Below are 22,900 nucleotides of genomic sequence, written 5' to 3'. Positions count from 1 at the left end.
TCAAGCGGAACAATGCAGCCCTCCGGTACCAGACCTGAAGACCTTGCCATGTGGATGTGTGTGTGTGTGCACACGCACACATCTGCACTGTGTATTTGTTCAGTTGTGAGTGTGTGGATGTCGTTGTGAATGTCATGCCCCTTTTTCCCAGTACTACCTGCAGTGGTGTGGCAGGTGGACCTGATCAGCCATGGGGTAATGGGAAGGACTATCTTTTATTCCTGCAAAGACATTAACACAATACCCTTTTTTTCCCGTAGCCAACAATTTAGGCGGAACATTTTAAAGGGATAGTTCACCTAAAAATAAAATAAAAATACCATTGTTTACTCACCCTCATGCCGTTCAAAATTATGCTCTTGAGATGTAAATCTCCAAGAAGTATTTTTTTCCAAAAAACAAAAAAACTAAACTGACCCTAATAGTGACCAATGACATGTGATGTTATTGACAGTCAACCTGTATTGTGTTTGCATATTTCTAATTGAAACGGGACATTTGAAGGTCTTATTATTTATTATTAAATAATAAAGGAATTAAAAGGGATTTAAAGCAGTAAATAAGAATGGTAAAAGTAGTTCTAGGTCTAATTGTAGTTCTAGGGCCACTATCGTCAAAGATGACTGACAGTTAGCATGCAGTTTGGATTGGTGGGATGTAGAGCTGCACGATTAATCGTAAAAAGATCGCAATCTAGATTCAAGCACCGACACGATCCTACTTTATTAATGACAACAATTCTCCCGCGTCTATTAAACCTTTGACAAAATCATGCCGGAACGTTCAAATCTGTGTTCGTGCTGCCAGAGCCAAAGAGAGCCATTTTGAATCACACATTAGTTATTTCTGTGTTACAAATAATATGGAACAAAACCAGCAACACTTGTGGTGTGGAGGGATCAGAAATAAACTTTTTTGTTTATTTCTGATCCCTCCACACCACAAGTGTTGCTGGTTTTGTTCCAAAATAACTGCTTTTATTCCATGCAACTTGTTGGATGTGTGAAGCTGCACCAGACTAATTATATTACATTGGGTTACAAATATTCACATTATCACAGAAGTACTGAGATATAAGTTTTAAGTTAGTTTTTAAACATCAATGTCTACGATAGAGCTCAAAATAGAGCACACTACCTTTTGAAACGAACTTGGCACATCAAATAACGGTTGTATCAGTTACATCTAATTCCACTAGGTGGCGACAGCTGAATGTTAAAAATTATATTTGTCATTGAATCATTCATTCAAAAGATTTGTTCAAAAACACTGATTCATCCAGCAATGAAACAAGTATTTCTTAATGAGTCATTGAATTCATTTAAAACCATTTTTTAAATAATTAATTGAAACATTTTCCAGCAATTAGAGTCAGCAACCTCTAGTAAATTACATGTTATTTTGTTTGGTTGTATATTCAGAATTGTGGGAGACTCGTGACCTCTATTTGAAACCAAAAAAATTGTGATTCTCATTTTATCCAGAATCGTGCAGCTCTAGTGGGATGGTTCTGTTCTGGGCAAGAACTCCCTGCCTATCCATGCAGCCTAGCACCAATAACCCCCCTTATAGGGTAAATAGAACAGAACCAACATAAAGGTATTGAGATATCATTAATGTTTTTAACAACATAATTCCAGAAAATTAGTCTGATTCAAAGAGGTATATCAGAGGCCAAGTCCTGACTGGACGAGAGGCGGAGCTGGAGATGGAGGAGGGTAATTAGCTCCCGAGCAACACAATAAAGCTGCTGATAGTACTGAATGGACCTTATATAGGGATGCTGTGATAGGCATCGTATTCCTATAGGTAGACGTGGGTCAGCTGAGAGTCAGCTGATGCGAGCTTGACTAACGTGACTTTCCAGAACTAACGCTACACTTGATTTATATGGATAGATAGATAGATAGATAGATAGATAGATAGATAGATAGATAGATAGATAGATAGATAGATAGATAGATAGATAGATAGATAGATAGATAGATAGACAGACAGACAGACAGATAGATAGATAGATAGATAGATAGATAGACAGACAGACAGACAGACAGACAGACAGACAGATGGACAGACATCAAGTCAAAACCACAAATCTCCCTCATAATCCTATCCATATTGCAGGAGTTGTTTTTCCACTTACAGTTGATATGTAATGTTGTGAGAAGGCTTTATCTTGAGCTCCAGGTGACCCTTGTGCTCCTCTCTGTGTCCACACACTACCCAATAAGGCAAAGTGCATGTTGTAAAGCTCCTGAGTTTGTGATGTTGGGCTGTTTGTGAGCGCAGGGCTGAATGACCTTCAGGGGAGCCTGTGGAGAACATCAAATGCTGCGGCTTTCCTGAACTGCCTTAACCTGTACTGCAGATGAGCTCTTCGGGGCTGCACATGGACGGGACACACCTTACAGCAACTTAATCCCCAGGATCATACAGTTGCTCCTGGCTATGCTTTTCCTCCTTTTCTAAATCTTTCCTTCTATCTATCTATCTGTCTGTCATTCTATATCATTATTCTATCTGTCTGTCTGTCTGTCCTCCTTTTCTCATTCCCTCCCTCCCTCCATCTATCCATCGCTGCAGAAATGACACAATTCACCTTTAAAGGGTTAGTTCACCCAAAAATGAAAATTCTGCCATTAATTACTCACCCTCATGCCGTCCCACACCCGTAAAACCTTTGTTAATCTTCGGAACACAAATTAAAATATTTTAGTTGAAATCCGATAGCTCTATGAGGCCTCCATAGGGAGCAATGGACACTTCCTCTCTCAAGATCCATTAATGTACTAAAAAAATATTTAAATCGGTTCATGTGGTTCAATATTAATATTATAAAGTGACGAGAATGTTTTTGGTGTGCCAAAAAAAAAAAAAAAATAACAACTTATTTAGTGATGGCCGATTTTAAAACACTGCTTCATGAAGATTCGGAGCACAAATGAATCAGTGTATCGAATCATGATTCAGATCGCGTGTCTAACTAGCCTGGTAATACCAGACTCTGCTACTTCTCTTTGCTTCGTAGACAGAGTCTGGAATGGCATAATAGAGAAGTGTTTACTCTCTCGCTAGGTCGCGCTTGTCTGAAGTTTAAAATCATTGGTTACCCGTAAGCCAATCAGATACGTTTAGTTATGACGTATGTTATGCAGCTTCGAAGCACAGACATCATGCATCGAACTCAAATCTATGATTGAACTTCCACTATAAACCTGTTGTAAACACACACAGCTGTCAACATTGAACACTGAAAATAAGGGAGATTTCCCGGAATCCATCCCAAAAATAAGGGATTTTTTACACGATTATCATGCGCACCGTTGTCATCATCTTTTAGCTTAGGATATTTTTTCAAATGAGACCATTTTCATTTTCACGTTTCTGTGAGCTTTCGTTCGTAAACAATCAATGATACGCTCTCGAACTGAGAACCATCCAAACCATCGATCAGTGCAAACGTTTTAGGATCATGCCCAAACGTTATGTCAATCAAGCCAAAACGAAATTTGAAGGCTGATCTCTCAGGTTGACGCGCAAGCTGGGCTGACTTGAATTAAGTTTTCGTGAGGATTTATAGTTTATGGACTTTTTTGATTTCGGTAAATACATCTAGAAAGGTAAAAGCATTGATGGCATCTATAAAACAGATATCTGAAAGCCAGTGAGGAGGACGCACGAGAGGAGACCTGCGCGTTTAATTGGTATGTGTACTGTAATACTGCATTTACAAGGCTTATCAGTGGCGTGCATTTTTATCGTGAAAGTTAAAGTAGCCTACCCTTTGCGGTTGCGTCGCGGTGCCCCCGTGTTCCCATTTCTCCCGATGTCCATTGCAATTTATTGACTTCCTTTCCCGCGAGCCTTTCAAAGAAACTCCATGAGCGGAAAGACGCGTTCGGCGCATACTTGCATCGCCCGTGGTCAAGTGCAAGCCACTTCACAGACACAGATATGAACACATGATGATGCGAGCGAAATACCGTTTGAAAAAGAGTTGAATGTTCTCCATAACAGAGCGAATTACATCCCGTGTCTCGCTTCGGTTTTCGATTTCTCTAACCTACAATGTAAAACTCGGCGCTTAGCATCTACGTCATGGCTCTCAGCCCGCCCTCTGTTCGTTGATTGGCCCGGCTGTTTTCAGACCGGTGGCAAACAGAAAGCTCTGACGCTGTATCAGACTGAGTACAGAAGCTAAATGAAATTGAGCGGAAGTAGGAAGTCTGACGTAGTCAGGCTAGTGTCTAACTGCCAACGGCTGAAATCACATGACTTTAGCACTCCGAACAGCAGATTTGATACACTGATTCATTTGTGCTCCGAATCTTCCTGAAGCATTGTTTTGAAATCGGCCATCACTAATCACTAATCGGCCATCATGCCATTGCTCCCTATGGAGGCCTCACGGAGCCATCGGATTTCAACTAAAATATCTTGATTTGTGTTCTGAAGATCTTACGGGTTTGGAACGGCATGAGGGTAAGTAATAAATGACAGAATTTTCATTTTTGGGTAAACTAACCCTTTAAAGCATATTACTAACTTGGCACATTACTGACATAGTCCTACTGTGTTGCTTGTACACTGTGGTTCTTATATTCCCCCATACACATTCACACACAGACACGATCATCTAGTTCTTTTCTTTTTCTTACTTGGTCAATATCTCTCCCACATCTTTTCTTACACATTAGACCTAGACATTCCAAAATCTGAATTGCAGTTTCAATAAAGCTGCCGTGTGCAGTCTGAAACGTCAATCGATAATTGATTTTTGCTGTTGTTGTTTTTATTTATGTGTGCTGTGGTTAAAGCTTGTGACTTGAATTAAAAATTGTAATTGTATATAATACTGGATTTTTGTACTTCACATGGCCACATTTCGGCTTGTTTTGAATTGCTATTCCAAGAACCTCCTACATGGACAGAAAAGATCTGTTTTATTGGATCAAACTTGCCACAGTATAACAGAAGGCAAATATCAACAGCCTGTCAGCCTGTGTGTTAATGGAGGGTTTTTTTCAGTGACTCTTCCTGCTGGTTACACTGTTACGCCAGTAGGTGGCGGCAAGTGACATCGGCTGCGGCTGGATGCAACCGATTGTCGAGAGTTGCCGCTTGCAGTTGGGGAGGAGCTGAAAACGGAGACGTGAAGATGGACACTTTCTGCTTTCTACAGTAACGCTCGCACTGCGTTTTTATACTTTATCACAGCTGAAGTGAAATAAATGCAAAATTTGTTAAATACACAGATGTTTCAGAGACATTTTCATTCAGTGCTTTATGTACTGCTTACAGCGTCTGTTTGTACACAAAACACACATGATCGTTGTCATGTGGTGCATCTGGCCAATTATGGAACAGCTGTGTCGTCATCAGAGTTCATGCAGCCACTCTTGAGAAGCTGCACTGGCTGACTCAGCCGACTGCTCCCGAATCACTCTCGTGGTACTTTTATGCCATACGTTACAGTCACATGATGTCGGCGCTGTCTCAAGTTGGACAAAATTCCCGATCTGTCTGCACAGCACTGCATGAAGTTGAACAAGCGTATTCATTAAATTTGTTCAAAAAATTGCTGATTCATTCAGTGTCAAAAATGATTCAATCAAAATGATTACTAAACGAAACAAGCTACATATTGAATGAATGATTCAGTGAGTCATTGAATCATTCATTTAACCATACAGTCAAAATAGCTAATTCAATGAACCAAGTCTTCATAAATCATCCGTTCAATGGATTTGTTCAAAAACGCTGATTTGTGGGACAAAACATACTACTGTGTGTCACTATTATATGTTGCTCGGAGTTGTGCAGTGTTTGATTCAGCTATATTTGGAGCTGTTTTTGTTGGCAGAGACAAACAGTCAATATTGTGTCTAAAATGTAAGTTACTTCAATATTTACGTCTTGTTGGATTTTTTTTTTTTTTTTTCTAGATTATCTGAAGGTAGAAGGTACAGTTCATTTCACAGACTGGTACTACAACAAAGTGGAATTTACTTGTTGGATAGTTTACTTACTACTAGGTCCTGTTTACACTTGCCATTAAAGATACATTCACACTGCAGGTAAATGTGGCCAAAATCTGTTTTTTTGTTTTTTGTTTTTTGCCCACATTGGACTCATATCTATTTTCCCCATGACAACAGAGCGACTGCACTAACACGATATTTAACCCCCGGAACTCGATTTGTATGAGGATACCCCACAGAACGTGATTGGGCTAGTTTTGGACTAGTTTTGAGAAGCAATTGAGTGGATTTTGTGGTAAAAAAAAGAAAAAAAGAAAAAAAAAAGAAACCTGGCAACCCTGTTTGTATCTTTCTTTTACACATGCAGGTCAGTTCAGAACCCTGATCTGTTCACACTGGAAATCTGATATTGGCCACATTTAAAACAAAAAATGTGAACAGCTACAAAAAAAAAAAAAAAAAAAAAAATCAGATCTGAGCAAACATTAAGGCGTGTGAATGTAGCCAAAATGTGATCTGTATCTAAATGCTGTCAACATACTGTACACATTGAAAAGACCAGTATAAACCAAGCGACAACCTCCCCCAGTCTCTCATGAAGCCAACACAGAAGTAACTTAAACTGCGATTCATCGACTGGCCGCTAGGGACAGGCTCCAAAAGAGAGCAGAATCTCATTGACCATAATGTTAAAACAGTAACTCATCCATTTAAATTATATTAAGGTGTGTTCACGCGGCCTCGTAATTCCTGTAGTTACGAGATTCTAGCTTGTAAAAAGCGTTCACGTCCTCGTAGAGATCGTAATTACAGCTTGTAAGCTGGGAGTTTTCTGAAAGCTCCCACATGTACCATGTGGCCGCTGTAGATTCATTTAGGTGTTGATAGTGGTGCCATGGAAACGCTTAATTCCCAGTCAAAGGACGTGAACAGCTCCGAATATAACGTCACGTGTTGTCATTTCAAGATACCGGTAAATACGAGGTGACGTGAACGCAGCTTTAAGCCTTAAAGTTCTGCGTAATTAAGGGCGTGGTCACTTGAGTGACAGGTGGATTGCCGCTGCTGTCTGTGAGCCGTCATGTTACCTCAGCAGCTAATTTCAGTTGCTGAATTTGGCATCTCAGCTGTATTTGTGCCTTTTTTCTGGATTATTTTATACAATATATGTCTTGCTGCATACTCGAGACAGATGTCAGTCTGTGTACATGTGCTCGCATAAGGGAAAACACGTTGTTGGATCGTTGTGGCATTGGCTAAAAGTTCTGTTCCTGAGATTTACTACAATGACAATACCAGGAGGAGATACAACTCCGACAGCACTGCTTGGATATAACTAAAACTGCTGCACTATTTTGAAAAATTATACTTTGGACACATGCTCATTAGTTTGAGAGAACATTTGAGAGTTATAGAGATATCTGGTACCTATATATGTACGTATAGAGTTTTACATTATAAACGATGCTCAGATTGCATCCTTTCTTGAAGAACGATGATGGAGAGCAAATCATTCCGAAGATATGTAATGCAAACAATGGATAATATATAAAGATTTCATGGATTTAACGCTTTCATGAACAAAAAGTAGTTTTTTTTATGTTTTGAAATGGACATTTTACTCAAGTGCAACGGATTGGATTCATCTCGCAATCTCTATTTCATTAAAGGTATGAATTCCCAGTTGATTTTTTGTGTTATTTGCACACCCCACACAAATTAATTAGCCTACTGGTGTTAGAGCATCTATAACGTTATCTTAAAAAACACTGTACACTAACAGTAACCTTTAGTACTTTCTAATGATATTGTTATCTTTATTAATATTTTCGATATTATCTAAGATAGATATGCTTGGTGGGCATGGTTTCAGCAACAAGTCGCATAGGCTCCAATTACGTCCCGCCACTTTGCCCATTTTCAGTTATCCGGGAGTGACGTGCGGTGACGCGCAGCTAAGATGGCAGCGGCCTCATTTTCGCATCAAAAATGCTGTTCAGAACTCTATGGGTGACGTCACAGACACTACGTCCATATTTTTTTACAGTCTATGGTATAAACATATGTGTGATCTAGTTGTCTTATCTGTATAATGTTAGCCCGTCGGTCAATATGCATGAGAGGATCAGTAAATGGAATGAGTCTGAGACTAGTGGGTGGATTTCTGTACAAACCTGTTTGTCAATATGAAAACAAGAGATAGACCAATACAGATAGAGTAAGAGGATTTTGGTTAGGCATTCTCTTCAGGCTTGTTCAGTTTGAATATATATAACACTTTGAGGATGAGCATTCTTGTGTTCCCATGCCAACATCCCATCCCATAACACAACAATATCATGTTGGCCAACTCTTGTGAATCCAATGTTTTTCTTATGCAAACACCCAAAGTTTAGCCTCTGTCCCCTGATCCACAGGTTTACTCTGTATGTCAGTTGTGAAGTGATAAAAAGCCTTCAATGACAATAATTAGCTCATTCCATTAAAGCAAATTAGCCTAATTTACAAAAACATTTACTGCTGTTGTTGCTTCACAGAAACATCCATCTCTCTTTTTTATTATGAGTGTGTTTTTTTAATCTGTCCCTGCTAGCAGATGTTTTTGTTGATGCTTAGTAAGGAAGGGGAAAAATAAATTAACAATTTTTCCATCAACAACAGGATGCAATTAGTATATTCAGGCCATTTGTGACATTTGCCAAATAGCGAAATCGCTCTGATTCTTGATTTAAATGTTCCAGACAGGAGAACTAACAGAGTAAAAAGTTATGATATTTCTGTATGATTCACTTTGTTTTTCTGTTTTGAGCAGCGCATGTTAAAGTAGGCAGCGTGTTTTTCATGTGTCAGTGGTTTAGTGCTCATTCTGAAAACTGCATAAGGGCCTCTTCCCCTCCCATTTGCAATTATTCACCAGACAAAACTCCGGAGCATCGAGCGAGCCATGGCACAATTGGTGAAATGGATTCTATGCTTTATTAGCCTGTTGTTTTGGTGCATCTTCTGGCAGGAAACCATGTGGTAAATTGGATAGATGGCTTGATAAAAAGCTTGTCGTGCAAGATATTTCATGGCGGATTTTTTTTTCTTCTTCTTTAAACATTTTTCGCCCAGCACTCTTAACAAGTGACTTGGTCCCACAGTGATTTATGAAATCAATTTGTCTTGTTATCAGCAGGATTGTGGAAAAGAGATAAAATCAGTAGGAAGTGATTTTAGTTCCATCTTTCTTTCTTTTCGATCCTGAGGGATGAAAGAGATGAGAGAAGCGGCACTCAAATCTGTTTGGAATGCTTTGACCCTCTGGTAGTCTGTGAAGGCTATGATTCTGAACAATATGCAACTGAAGTGTCTTTAATGCAGAGGGGAGACTGGGGCTAGTTGTCACAAGGGCTGTATCTCTGTGGCTGTAAAATTGTGCACTTTCTCTAGTGGTTTCATATGTTGGTTTCAAACATCTCTTAAACATAGCTCTTAAACTGAAATAGTTTTTTAGAATTCTGTCCTTAAATCAAATTTCAGTATAATGTTTTATTTATTTATTTATTTATTATTAAAAGTTACGTCCATCTTCATTACAGTAGCGAATACAAGGGCGTATGTTTGATTTTGAAATCGGTGGGGACATCCACAGAAGCTGAGAATTCAGGAAATTAATATGATAAATTATTAAGGTTTTTAACTTTAAATAGCAAACATAAGTTCACAACGCAACAGAATAAAGCCACAACACAACGAAATCGAGCCACAACACAACGAAAATGCTCCCGACCACTAGGGGGCTCACAGAGCTTGGTAAAGATAGTTTTCTTTGCCAATGTTCTATAGAGTCAGTAAGGAGCCCCGGACATGACATGCAGGAAAAAATAGTAGGCTAAATCGTGCGCATGATTTACTAATTCGTTCCCTCAATTTACTAAATCGTGCACATGATTTACTAATCCGTTCCCACGATTTACTATTTTGTTCCCTTGATTTATAAATCATGCACATGATTTATAAATCGAGGGAACAAAATAGTAAATCGTGTGCACGTTTTAGTAAATTGTGCACACGATTTAGTAAATCAAGGGAATGAATTGGTAAATCGTGTGCACGATTTATTAAATTGATGGAACGAAATAGTAAATCGTGCGCACGATTTCATTTTTGTTTCTTGCATGTCATGTGCGGGACTCCGTAAGTAAGCAGTGATATCAATACCACGATTAATTTTAATAGTATGTAATAGTGTTGTCAAAAGTACCGACTTCGGTACCTATCGGTACTGAAATTTTAAAAACGTGACGCTTTGAGCTCTGTTGAGCGGATTCATAAACATCTCTGATTGGCCATTGTGTTGACACGCTCATCGGATATGCCTGTGATTGGCTACAATGATCAACGCGTGGGAGCGATTGAAAGCACACGGACATGTTTGAATTTGAAAGCGTTTTGAAAGTGGGAGCGCGAGCGATTGAAAGCAGGCGTCTTAACAGTGGACCGATCCGCGATAGACGCCTGCTTTCAAACGCTCCCGTGTGTATCTGTGTAAGCGCTTAGTGAAGAGATTAATTGATGACTATTTACAACGTTTTTACAGCGTTGATCATTGAAGCCTATCACAGACATATCCGATGAGCCGTGAAAACAACGGCCAATCAGAGATGTTTACGAATCCACTCAACAGCATTCAAAGCGTCACGTTTTTAAAATTTCAGTACCGACTAGGTACCGAAGTCGGTACTTTTGACAACACTAGTATGTAACCACTGTATGTCGACATGAAATACAGTATTAATTCAAAATCACCTACGTGCACAATAGCTTCATATGTGAATAATTTAATGCGCTACCACAGCGCAAGATGAAGGGAACGTCTGTCAGTTCCACCAAGTGGTTAAAACGTATCATTTGTATTCATTAAAATTACTTTTAACATTTTATAACAGACATGTTCAAATTCTAAAGCTTGTAGTAGGTTTCTATTGGTAAGCCTGACTTACTACAGGTGAGATTTTGACAATACATACAGTACAGGCAGGTATAATTTCACATGTAGTAAGTCAGTCTTACCAAAAGGAAACTACTGCAAGCTTTGGGACGTGAAAAAACCCTTATATAACCCCCTGTAATGCATAAGAAGTGAATTACAGTAATAATAAAAAAAATAAAAATAAAATAAAAACAAATTGTGTACTCTACATAAAAGGAGATATTGGCACAATTTCACCTGTAGTAAGTCAGTCTGGTCACTACTACAACCTACTACTACATACATTATATATATACAGCTATGGAAAAAATTAAGAGACCACTTAACATTGATTTCTGAACTTGGAGTGGTCTCTTAATTTTTTCCATAGCTGTATATATATATATATATATATATATATATATATATATATATATATATATATATATATATATATATATATATATATATATATATAATTTTTTTTTTTTTTTTTTTTTTTGGGTGAATTACTGTAATTTTTTCCAGAAAATAATTGTTTATTGTAAGTACATGAAGAAAGGTATTGACAAAATGTCACCTGTAGTAAGTCAGTCTTAGCAACAGGAACTAACAAGCTATAGAATTTGAACATGTCTGTTTTTAAATGTTAAATCAAAGTCATTGTAATGAATACAAATTATTCGTTTTAACCACTTGGTGGAATTGGTGTATGTTCCCTTCATCATGCGCCGTGGTAGCACGTCAAATCATTCACAGGTATGAATATGAAGCTATTGTGCACGCAGGTGATTTTGAATTAACATTTCATGTCGATATACAATGTTTACATACTTAAAAGTAATCATGGTATTGATATCTTTGCAAGACTGTTGACTCTATAGAACATTGGCAAAGAAACTAACTTTAACGAACTCTGCGAGCCCCCTAGTGGTCGGGAGCATTTCCGTTGTGTTGTGGCTCGATTTATTTGTGTTGTGGCTTGTTTCCATAGTGTTGTGGCTTTATTTCATTGTGTTGTGAACTTATGTTTGCTTTTTTGTTTTGTGCACTACTGGGCCACCGTATGTTCCTTACTGTTTGAAGAAGCCAAACATGTCTGCATCTGTCATTAACAGAAATGAACTGTTGGCATATTTGTTTCACATCAGTATTGTCCAGTTTGTCCTGGTGAGCATGGCACACAGCAATACTGTTCAGTCTCACTTGTGCCATTGTTTTTCTGAGCCATGTTTTCAGTCTCTTAAGAGCACTGAAACTTCTTTCAGCCTCAGCTCTTGAAACTGTGATGACTAAAAGCAACCTGACAAGGGTTTCAACTTCAAACAGGCCTCTCACTTCAACAAGGCTATGCCATCAACAGACGAAGCAATGTAGTGTTTTCATGTTTTATGGGGACTTTCCATTGACATGATTTTTATACTGTACAAAGTGTATTTTCTATAACCCTACCCCAAAACCTACCCATCACACATAACTTTCTGCATTTTTACATTTTCAAAAAACATCATTCTGTATGATTTCAGATGTTTTCCTCATGGTGTCCCCACAAAGACAAGGATTTTGGATATTCATACAGTAACTGTAAATGATTCAACAGCGTTAACAGCATGTATTTTGAAGCTGTAAAGATAAATGTTGGTTAAATTAATAATTAGTTCAACAATATATACAAATAACACTTAATTTATATGCAAACTGTCATGCTAGTATAAAAAGCCATAGAATTTAAGCTTACCTGTTTCTTTTTTTATGGTTTCAAAGATCTCCAAGAGTCTGAAGTGGATGTTGGTCAACAAAAGGACATCAGGAAATAATATACACACTTCACAACTTATTCAGAGAAATGAACACTGACTTAGAGCTTAGATCGGGCCCAACAAATCAAGCCCGACCCTACCCGAGCCCGAGCACGTTGTGTCCGAGCCCGGCCCGGCCCGACACGTCCACTGTAATTATGAGCCCGAACCCGATTTAAACCCGACCATTTTTAATATGTGGGCCGTTATAACTAGGGGCGGCGCCAGATTATTTTATTTTTTTTAACGCAGGTGCTGCTGTGCTAGATCATAGGCTACAGGGGGGAGCTGCGCAGTTATATAAATTATATAAATACTATTAATAAATGAGCAAAAATTGGCCACTCAATATTAAATATTAAATTATTTTAATTATAATAAAGTTTTAATTTTATTAAATTGAACAAGCTCAACATTCAGCATTCAATCAAATATTCTTAAAGATTAATTATTATTAATAATGTTACTTCAACCTATTGTTATTTTAACATAATATGTGTGTGAGCAACAAGCAAGATGTGCATTTGTAAATTCGGTGACAGCGTGTGTTACGAGTTTCAAATGGTGTAAGTGTGTCCGTGGCGCGCCGGCGCCTCCATATCAATATTATATTGTCTGCTATATTGCTTTTTATGTATTAAATCCAGGTAATTGGATGATGAAAAATGTATTAAAATTAAGATACAATTAATACTAAACGAAATTCACTTTAAAGAAAATCTTTCTTCAAAACAAAACTTAACAAACTTGAAACTAAATGTGCTTATTTAATGGCTAAAACACGTAGGCTATAGCTAGACTCTCTTTTTGTACAAATTGCAGCACATTCATTTAATTCAGAATTTTGCATATGTAAGTTGAAAAGCATTTGTTTGTGCATAGTAAAACATATCTGTAACATTTATCAAGTTCATAATTGTGCGTGCATTTATTAATTATTATCTTAATGAATAATACGACAAGGAAGAAGCATGTAAACTGCGTTGTTTGTTTATTAAAACTAGTTTAAAATGTTTCCATACCTCCGATTTTCCTCCAGACTTGCTCAAAGTTAATTCTCCTGTTTTATTTTTTTCTTTGGTTCTTCAAGCTCCATGTTGTACTTAAGCCTCGTTTCGGCTCCGACAAGGTTTTGTTCCGTCTTCTGAGGGGTGTCAACTCACACCAGAAGCATTTCAGAAGCGAAGCGGCTGGATTCGCGAGACCACTAGATTTGCCTGGCAAACATTGTTTTCGTTAATTTTTTCATGTTTTTAATGGCTAAATGGTTATATTTTGTCCGGTTTGATTGTGTTTATTGCTATGCCATACTTTATTTTGCTGTAGCCATACAGATGAAGTTAAAACACAACAAAAAACAAGAAATTTCAAGTTCGAATCTCTTGTCGTCAGTTTCTGGCATCGTATTAATGTGAAATATGAGCGGGAGTTTACTCAGGGTGATTATTTTGACTTTATTTTGTATTTCAGCTGCGTGTCTTGGACGCGGCGTCCGTCAAAAATATCTTTAGCGAAGCGGCGCGGTGAGCCGCTTCTGGGACGCTTCTCAAACGCACCGCGGCGCGGCTGGTGTAAACACGAGCATTGACTAGAGTGGCCGCGTATCAGCTCCGGTAGCCGCGTCGCAGCCGTAACGCGCCGCACGCGTGTAGTGTAAACGAGGCTTTAAACGAGGCTTTAAGCTACTGAATAGTACAACACGCACAACAGGTGTGATGCGTCACGCGTGCGAGACTGCGAGTGGACGAGACGCTGCGCATGACGGGTCGGGCCGGGCCGAGTCCGGGCTCGGGCTCGGGCAGAGAATCTAAGCTCTACACTGACTGCGTATGGATTTATAGACATGAAGCCTAATATAATATAGCACAATTTAGTAATAGGGAATTTTATGTATTGTAATATTTAATGTATATTCAAATCAATTTCTGCTAATAATCCCAGATATATTTCATGCTTAATATGTTCATGCTTAATATTTAAAATTCTTAATATCTCAAAAATATCCTCATCATCAATGTTGCTTGCGGTTTCAATAGCGAATAGTGCTAGCTGTTTTTGTTGTTGTTTTTTCCGATCGAGTTCCCCACAGTGGGAGGAACGCGTCAAAAACCTACTGATAACAAGCCCCACACATTAAAAGGGATGATATGATTGATCAATTTTCCTGTCAATTGAAATTGTTTTTCATTGACTTGCTATGGCTTGGATCTCTGTAATCTCACAGCTAGACCACCAATCACAGAGCTGAAAGCGTTATGTGGAAACATCCTGATATGGAGAAAACGTCAATAAAACACAATTTAAACTGAATAGGCAGATTTGAAGGGTTTATTTCCTCAAAAAGATTTAGATGTTTATTGTTAAATTATAAATTCCTAAAATAACATTAGAACTTGCTAAGTTTTTACTTTTTAAACTATTATTTAAAAGTTTGTAAAAATTATTTTTATAATAACTGACAGTTCCCCAGTGCAGTAGGGAATAGTAAGATATACTTCCGGGAATAGTAACACTTCCGGTGGCTTCACCGCCTACTGGCAGTTTAGAACGCAGTGAGCAAGACAGTCATTTATATAGATCAGTGTTCTTTACAGAAATTGCCTTTCAAAAAAAAAGATCTTAACCTGACAAATATTCACAGGAGTACAAATTGTAAAAACTAGCCCTGGTCTCCCATATACTTAGAGTATAGATGGTCTACTAGGACTGAATTTCTGGTGTATGTGAAAGAGAGCTCTAATATTTAAACTGTGATTAATCTAGACGTGGCACATGGCTCTCTCTCTATCTCTCGCTCACTTTAAGTAGAGCTGAAGCTGTGGAACTTTCCCTCAGGTGTAGCTGAACGGACCATCTGCTGTTGTTGACCAGAACCATTTTCAAACAACCAAAGTGAACGAAAGCATATGACTCACTCATTCTGTTTGCTACCTTTTTACATTTCAAGAGAAACTGAATTTTAACTCTTCAGTTGTCAGCGGAGTCTGTTACTAAGAGAAGCTCAATTTATATATATATATATATATATATATATGCACGTTAGACCTGTGTTCCTATTATATATTACACAGTACATTGCTTATATTATAAGATTCAGCTATAACCCATCATTTATAATTCATTTTATTAATTTATTGCAATTATATGTGGTTGAATGAAGTATTGAATCAGTAATGCCCTGTTCACCTTAACTGTAATGCATGTTTTTATTGTATATAGCCATGATGTTTCATTTAATAAACAGTCTAGCATAGTAGGGGAGATAGACAATGACAAATGTGTAGGCAAGAGCAATGAAACATGTTGGCTGAAAATAAGATCGCTTTGAACAATTTTTGCGTCTGTCAGCAATGATAGTTTTTTTGTTATTTTATGTTTCTCTTACCCTCTACCCTCTCTTTCTCTCTTTCCCTGCAGTGGAGTTCGAGACCTGTCAGCAAATAGAGGTTTCTTTTGAGAGCAGTGACCCAAAGTTCAGCGTTCGGCCGGATGGCTCTCTTTACGCAAAGCAAGATGTGACAAATCTAACCGAACCGATTCAGTTCATGGTGACAGCCAGAGACAGCGCGGGCAAGTATATCTGGGAGACCACTGTTAAACTGGCCCCTGCCGGACACTCACTATCTCCTCCTATTAACCAGGCAAGCACAAATTATTTATATCAAATATTATTTCTGAATATCATTTGTCTGTGTCAGTTGTCTGTTTTCTGCAATTATTTTTGCCTGAACCACTTAACAGACTTTTGTCGAACTTTATACATTATAAATGTTATCTTTGTATTTTATATTTATATATATTTATTATTTATATTTAAATTGTATTATTTATAAGGTACACTACCATTCAAAAGTTTGGAGTTGGCTAGATTTTTTAATGTTTAATAAAGTCTTATGCTCACCAAGGCTGCATTTTTTTAAATACTCTACAAACATTAATATTGTTAAATATTATTACTTTTTTTTTAGTCGAATATATATTAAAATGTAATGTATTTCTGTTATGTCAAAGCTGAATTTTATTAATTGTTTTATTATTATTTTTTATATTTTTGTAGAAATGTGATTAATTTCAGAATTCTTTAATGAGTAGAAAATTCAAAATAGAATTTTTTAATATTATAAATGTCTTTACTGTCAATTTCAGTCAATTTAATGCATCCTCACCAAATAAAAGTATTAATTTCTTAAAAAAAAAAAAAAAAAAAAACTTTTACTTATTTTTACTTGTATACAATATTATTTATATATACTACCTACTAATTTTTTTTTTTAATTAATACTTTTATGCAACAAGTCTGCATTAAATTGATCAATACGCACTGAAGACTGGAGGAATGGCTGATAAATATTCAGTTTTGCCATCATATGTATGAATTACATTTTAAAATATATTAAAATAGAAAACAGTTATTTTAAATTGTAAAAATATTTCAGAATATTTCTGTTTTTACTGTATTTATTTATTTATTTTTTATCTAAGAAATGCACGGTTAGCATAAGAGACTTCTTTCCAAAAAAATTCTTAATTTTAGTTTGTGGGTTTTTTTTCTTTGGTTGTGAAAAGCCATGTGCGAGTCTAGCAGCTCAGTAATGGAGTGCATGAAATAATGTACATTGATTGAGTTCATGGTTTTAGGGGGGTTTCGGAGGAGGTGATGTGCCGCCTCAGAGTAATAATTTGCCTTTATAGCAAGAGCAAGAACAAGATTCAATAACAGAGCAAGATGTTATTACGTTTAAGCAATCATCAGAATTTGAAAACTAGTTACAGTTTCTAAATTGATTACATTTCGTTTCTCCCTCTCGTGCATGTATGCACAGACTCCGTTGTCACGTGTGGAGTGCTTTTACAGGGTTTGCCCAAGCCCTTGGCACAATACCAGAAGTCATGATCTGATTATGAAAGTGAATGCTCAAATGTAATTTTTATACAAAAGATGAAAGGAGTAATAATTCATCCAAGTCGTTTTCGTCCAATACGCGCACACACACACACACACACACACACACGACTGCCACAATGTGTCCTGCTTGGCAAGTATCATTAAACTTTTAATACATGTGGCTGTCATGCTCATGTCCTGTGCTCTGGTGTAGAGCAGATGAGGTGTACCGGCTTTATATAGATGTCTTTCCCACTGGCATCGGACTGTTTCTGCATCCAAAGTGACCTAGAAATGCCAAGCAGAGAGGCGGGAATGCAGGTCCTCTAGGGATCCAGGAGTCTGGTCTGGCGAGCCCTATCCCCGTGTCCCTAACCCCACACATGTCCTCTCCTTCTGCACGACCATTTAGAGAAATGTCTCCTTGCCGGTTACGGCAGGTTACTGAAGGACAAACGCACATGTGCGCGCGCACACACACACACAGAGCAACAAGATACATGGGTGTTCTGGGAGATGTGACTCTTTGCAACTCTCTGACCTAGTTGAAGACTATAAATAATTAATGAAAAAAATTATTAAGTCATTTAGCTCTCAGAATTTAAGACATGTTTGCATCTATTTACGTGTCAGAATTTCTTATGTGTTGTCTCTAAGTCACGACAGATGTGATTTCCACAAACTAATTTCTCGAATCACTCACTAAAGTGCCAAAAAGCAGGGCACAGGAACAATCTGACAAAGTAAAGGGACATTATTACAAAGCTTATCAGTTTGGTTAATGAATATTAATTAAGTATCATAAGGTTTGCCCAGTACTCTTTAACTGACTTGCTGAAAGGCATGTAAGAAGGTGCTAGCCAAATTAGCTTGTGCCCAGTTCACTACAGTTTGTTTTTTACACCAAGCAGAATAAAAAATCTCATTTTTTTACTTAGCATTTTTTAAATATTACTAAATTAGTAATATTTTAAATATTATTTTATTATATTACTAAATAATTAATAATATAATAGATTATTTCTAAAAAATAAAAAAAAAATATTATTCAATAGTTAATTATAAATATTTATAAAACATCCTTAGTTCCTGTCCTTAATTCTGATTGGTCACTAGCTTTGTTTTATTCACGATAAAACACAGCTATGACCGCTTCACCCAATGGTTCTGTGTATCACAACACAACACCCTTAGCAACCACTCTTAGCAACGTAAACTGTATGTTCTCAATTGATATTGTTCATTGAAGCTTACTGTATTATGTAGAAGACTATTGTGAGAATGAGATCAAGTGAGTTTATTACCTGCATTCAGATTTAGCATTTTCCTTCAGGTCATTCCTATGTTCATAATAAAACATCTGTTTAAATGTCCTCTGCAATATCTTGTCCTTTTAACAGTTAATGGGTTTTCCCATGACTGACAGCGCTAGTCAAAGCATTTGTCAGTTGTTCCGTGTTCACAACAATTCAGTCTTTTCAGTTTAAAAGTCTTCACTATAGACTGACAGACTCATAAAGATAGTCTTTGCCGCCATCTAATGGCATAATAATGTAACTTCTCTTGCTGTTCATGGCCAGGGACTATTTTTTCCGGCGGAAAGAAGGCTTTTAGTGAAAGTTTATTTCATGAAGTTGCCCTGATACATATTTTTGGCTTTAATATTTGTATTGTGTGGTAACCGTTTTATAAAAGCAATAAGGTACTCGAGGCTAGTGCTGTATCGTGAATAAGTCACGGCTGTGACTTATTCACGATACAGCACAGCCTCGAGTACCTTATTGCTTACTAATACCATACTAATAATGATAAAATTACAATTGTTATTATTGTTCTTATTATTAGTAGTATTAGTTGTATTTTTGTTGTTGTATATACAGTATGTATATTTCATTATTTATATCTAAATAATAATAATAATAATAATTGTTGTTGTTGTTGTAATTAATTAAATCTATTAAAATTTTAAAATGATAATTATCATGTTTAATTATTAATGTAATTCAGTATTTCCAATAACAACAATTTTAAGATAATTATAATTATTATTATTTTATATCATACCATGATAATGCTTTTTTATAGATTAGCTTGCAGTACTATGTAATTACCATGGTATTTAATTATGATAATCATGGCATATAATAAAAGTACCATGATACTACCATCTCATACAATCATGTTATCTTTTTAGTAATAAGGGTATGGGTATATTACGTACATTAAATTATCTGTGCTGACAGGAAGTTTGATCTCCCATAAGACAGTATACATTTAGTTTTTACTTTTCCATGCATTTATGTAATTTATTTTGGCCTCTTGACTTGAAATAGATATATTTAGAGGTACAGTAGAGCAGGAATTAGCATAGAAATGAGTGCTTAAGATCAGCGCCATCTTAAAAGAACACGCATTACATACAGAAATGTACACACACACACACACACACCGCCATGACTCGTTTGCATTGAAAGTAATTAAGATGCCTCAATTACTTAGTAAGCAAATCTTTTGTTACTTTGAACTATCAGAGATGATTTGAAAGACACTGATATGGAAGCTAGCTTTGGGTGCCAACAAAGATAGCCCTCAATGCGATTCTTTGTGTCTCTGCTGAGCGTAAATGTCAGTAGGTTGCATGTAGTTGATTATCAACTTGCATGGCATTTGCCCGGATGGCATGGCTTTTATTGGTTTGATCCATATGCAGCTTTCATTCTATTCTATTCTGTTGTATCTCCTTCTGAGCTGACAAGTTCCAGCGAGTGCTTTAGAGTTCAGCACAACAGTGCCGTAGCTTTGTCCCACAACATGTTTTATTGAGTAAAGTTTCTATGCTTTTGGATGGTTCAGGTCTAAAAATACCCAGCACTGTTCTTTGGCTGGCATTTAGCGAGATATGAGCCTCATCTGCCCGAAGCTGGAGTTTGGAATTCATGAGTGCTAGGAATTATGTTCAGCTGACAGTAGTTCTGTTTTCCTCTAAATTATATAAATTCATATGAACAACCAGTCAGAAACTAAATTGATTTTATGTCTTACAAGCTTTAAGAACAACATAACACAGTAAGTTAAGCTGTATATGTTTGATTCTCAAAGAATAAACTTGTATGGATAATTTGCTTTATTTTTGCTACTACACTAAATGCAGTGTACGAGGCATTTCATATAAGCGAATCAAAAACAAAAGAGTAATTTGTGCAGGAATCTGGCAGTAGTCAACATTTGAAGTGGATCAAAACCTTTTATCAAAGTTGTTCTAAAACCTTCTTTTTAGGACAACTTCGTTCTTAGGGCAACTTTTTTGATCCACTTCAAATGTTGACTACTGTATTTTTGATTCACAAAACAAAAATAAATAAATAACAACAACAACCTACCCATAAGACTCGTGTTCAGATATTGGAGATTGTTTTGTATGCTTTTAATTCACTGAACAGGCAACAAGATTCATTTGTTTGGGAATAAATCTACACTGGTCGTACTGGATTTTGTGTTCACTAAAAACAACTGATTAATTAGTTCAGGAATTGGAGTTTAATCATCAGTATGTTTTTGATTCAATGAAAAGCCTCATCCCATAAAACTAGTTTATTTGTGAATCAGACTACAGTGGTCTTGATGTATGTTTTTGATTAACTGAAAATAACCAATTCATAAGACTCATTTGTTCAGGAATCGATTTCTGGTTTGAACACTGTAGTTTTAACAGTGTGTGGTAAGATGAAAATAGCTAAACAACTATTTGGTAACTGTATTAAAGTCCCCCTGTAGTCAAAAAATGTATCTCTTAAAACTCATCTTTGATCACCAAAGTGACACATTTAAACTAGGGCTGTCAATCGATTAAAAATTTTAATCTAATTAATTACATAACCTGTAATTAATTAATCTAAATTAATCGCATACATAATTTTTGCTGTGAAATTATTAAATATTTCAGTTCGTCTTTGGTGGTGACAGACATGGTCATCCACACAAACAGTAAAAAGTGCCCTACCCACGTGATCTGCGAGCCCGATACTGACAATAAAGTACCCGTCACTTTCACTGTAATTATTTCTTACCCTCTTTGCTAAAAAAAAAAAAAAAAAAAAAAAAAAGTAGTGATTTTATAGCTTTGTAAGAGAAGATGCTTTTTTACTAAACCTGAAAAGTATTAAAAAGTAGCATTTCGAAGTTATATTAACTAATAATATAATTTTCTACCATATACAATTGAATGCACCTAGCTAACAACAACTTGCTTTGTTCTGGTTTCACCTCTAAACTAACTGATTTTATAGGTAGGCCTAATTTACTACACATTGTCATTTAAATAACCTGAAAATATTGTGTATTATTAAGGCTAATTTTACTAACCACTCTTGCTAAATGGGGTAAGCACACTTATGTTCTCATTTCAGAGTTGTTCGAGTAAATGATTCATTATAGACCATGTGGACAGATCAGTTGTTGTCATGATTCATTAAAATGTATCTGTTCAAATTAGTCATATAGGTCGCGAATTGGACATTAGCAGACGTTGACGCGTTGTTTGCGAATCGCGACTGTTATTAGGATATAGCAAAAGATTTGTCAACACAGAAAACACTTCACCACTGGATAGGATTTTCTTTTTGTTTACTGAAAGTGTGGTTTATGTCAGCTGCACGTGCAGGGCGCCTGTCAGAGAAGATGGGGTGACGTTCTTTTGAGCACTATTCACACCCAGCGGTTATTCAGGAAAAACATTCTCAGAATGCGCCTCGTGAAACATGGATTCGGTCTTTCAAACTTTTAGCATTGTGTCAGTTGATTTAGATTATTATGTGTGAGGTAGAGAGTGTGCAAAGACGGTGCTTGCTTTAAAGACAAAGAGAGCTCGCGCACACGAGGGAGGAGTTCTGCTCGTTCTGTCCGTCAGCGCAGCAGTCGTCTCCCTCCTTCATTTTACAGTCGAATGGTGGTTAGAATGGCTCCAGGTTCAAAGGTCAATATGGAATGGATTAATCTGCGTTATTTTTTTAATGCGTTATTTTTTCTCAGATTAATTAATCGAAATTAACGCGTTATTTTGACAGCCTTAATTTAATTTTTTTTCCTGTAAAAAAAAAATAAAAAAAAAAAAAAAAATATATATATATATATATATATATATATATATATATATATATTTATTTATATATTTTTTTTTTTTTTTTTCATGCATTAAAATAGTCTGAATGTAACTCTACACCCTTGCTTCATTTAATATACATGATTGTATGAATATGCTAATTAGCCCCGCCTCCACTCACTT

At 36.5% G+C, this 22,900-nt stretch overlaps 1 protein-coding gene across 2 annotated transcripts in view; it reads left to right on the top strand.

Annotated features, from left to right (window-relative positions):
- The window catches only part of cdh4 (cadherin 4, type 1, R-cadherin (retinal)), a 283,006-nt gene that overhangs the window by 168,892 nt on the left and 91,214 nt on the right, over positions 1-22,900 (top strand). For both annotated transcript variants that reach the window (XM_067388245.1, XM_067388244.1), the window contains exon 4: positions 16,152-16,375. In XM_067388245.1, coding sequence (XP_067244346.1) covers positions 16,152-16,375 — 224 coding nt within the window. The remainder of the gene's footprint in view (positions 1-16,151; positions 16,376-22,900) is intronic.

The sequence above is a fragment of the Chanodichthys erythropterus genome, chromosome 6 (assembly GCF_024489055.1).
Source record: "Chanodichthys erythropterus isolate Z2021 chromosome 6, ASM2448905v1, whole genome shotgun sequence".
Classification (NCBI taxonomy): domain Eukaryota; kingdom Metazoa; phylum Chordata; class Actinopteri; order Cypriniformes; family Xenocyprididae; genus Chanodichthys; species Chanodichthys erythropterus.
Note: the sequence above shows the minus strand (reverse complement) of the source record. Positions and strands in the feature narration are given on the sequence as shown.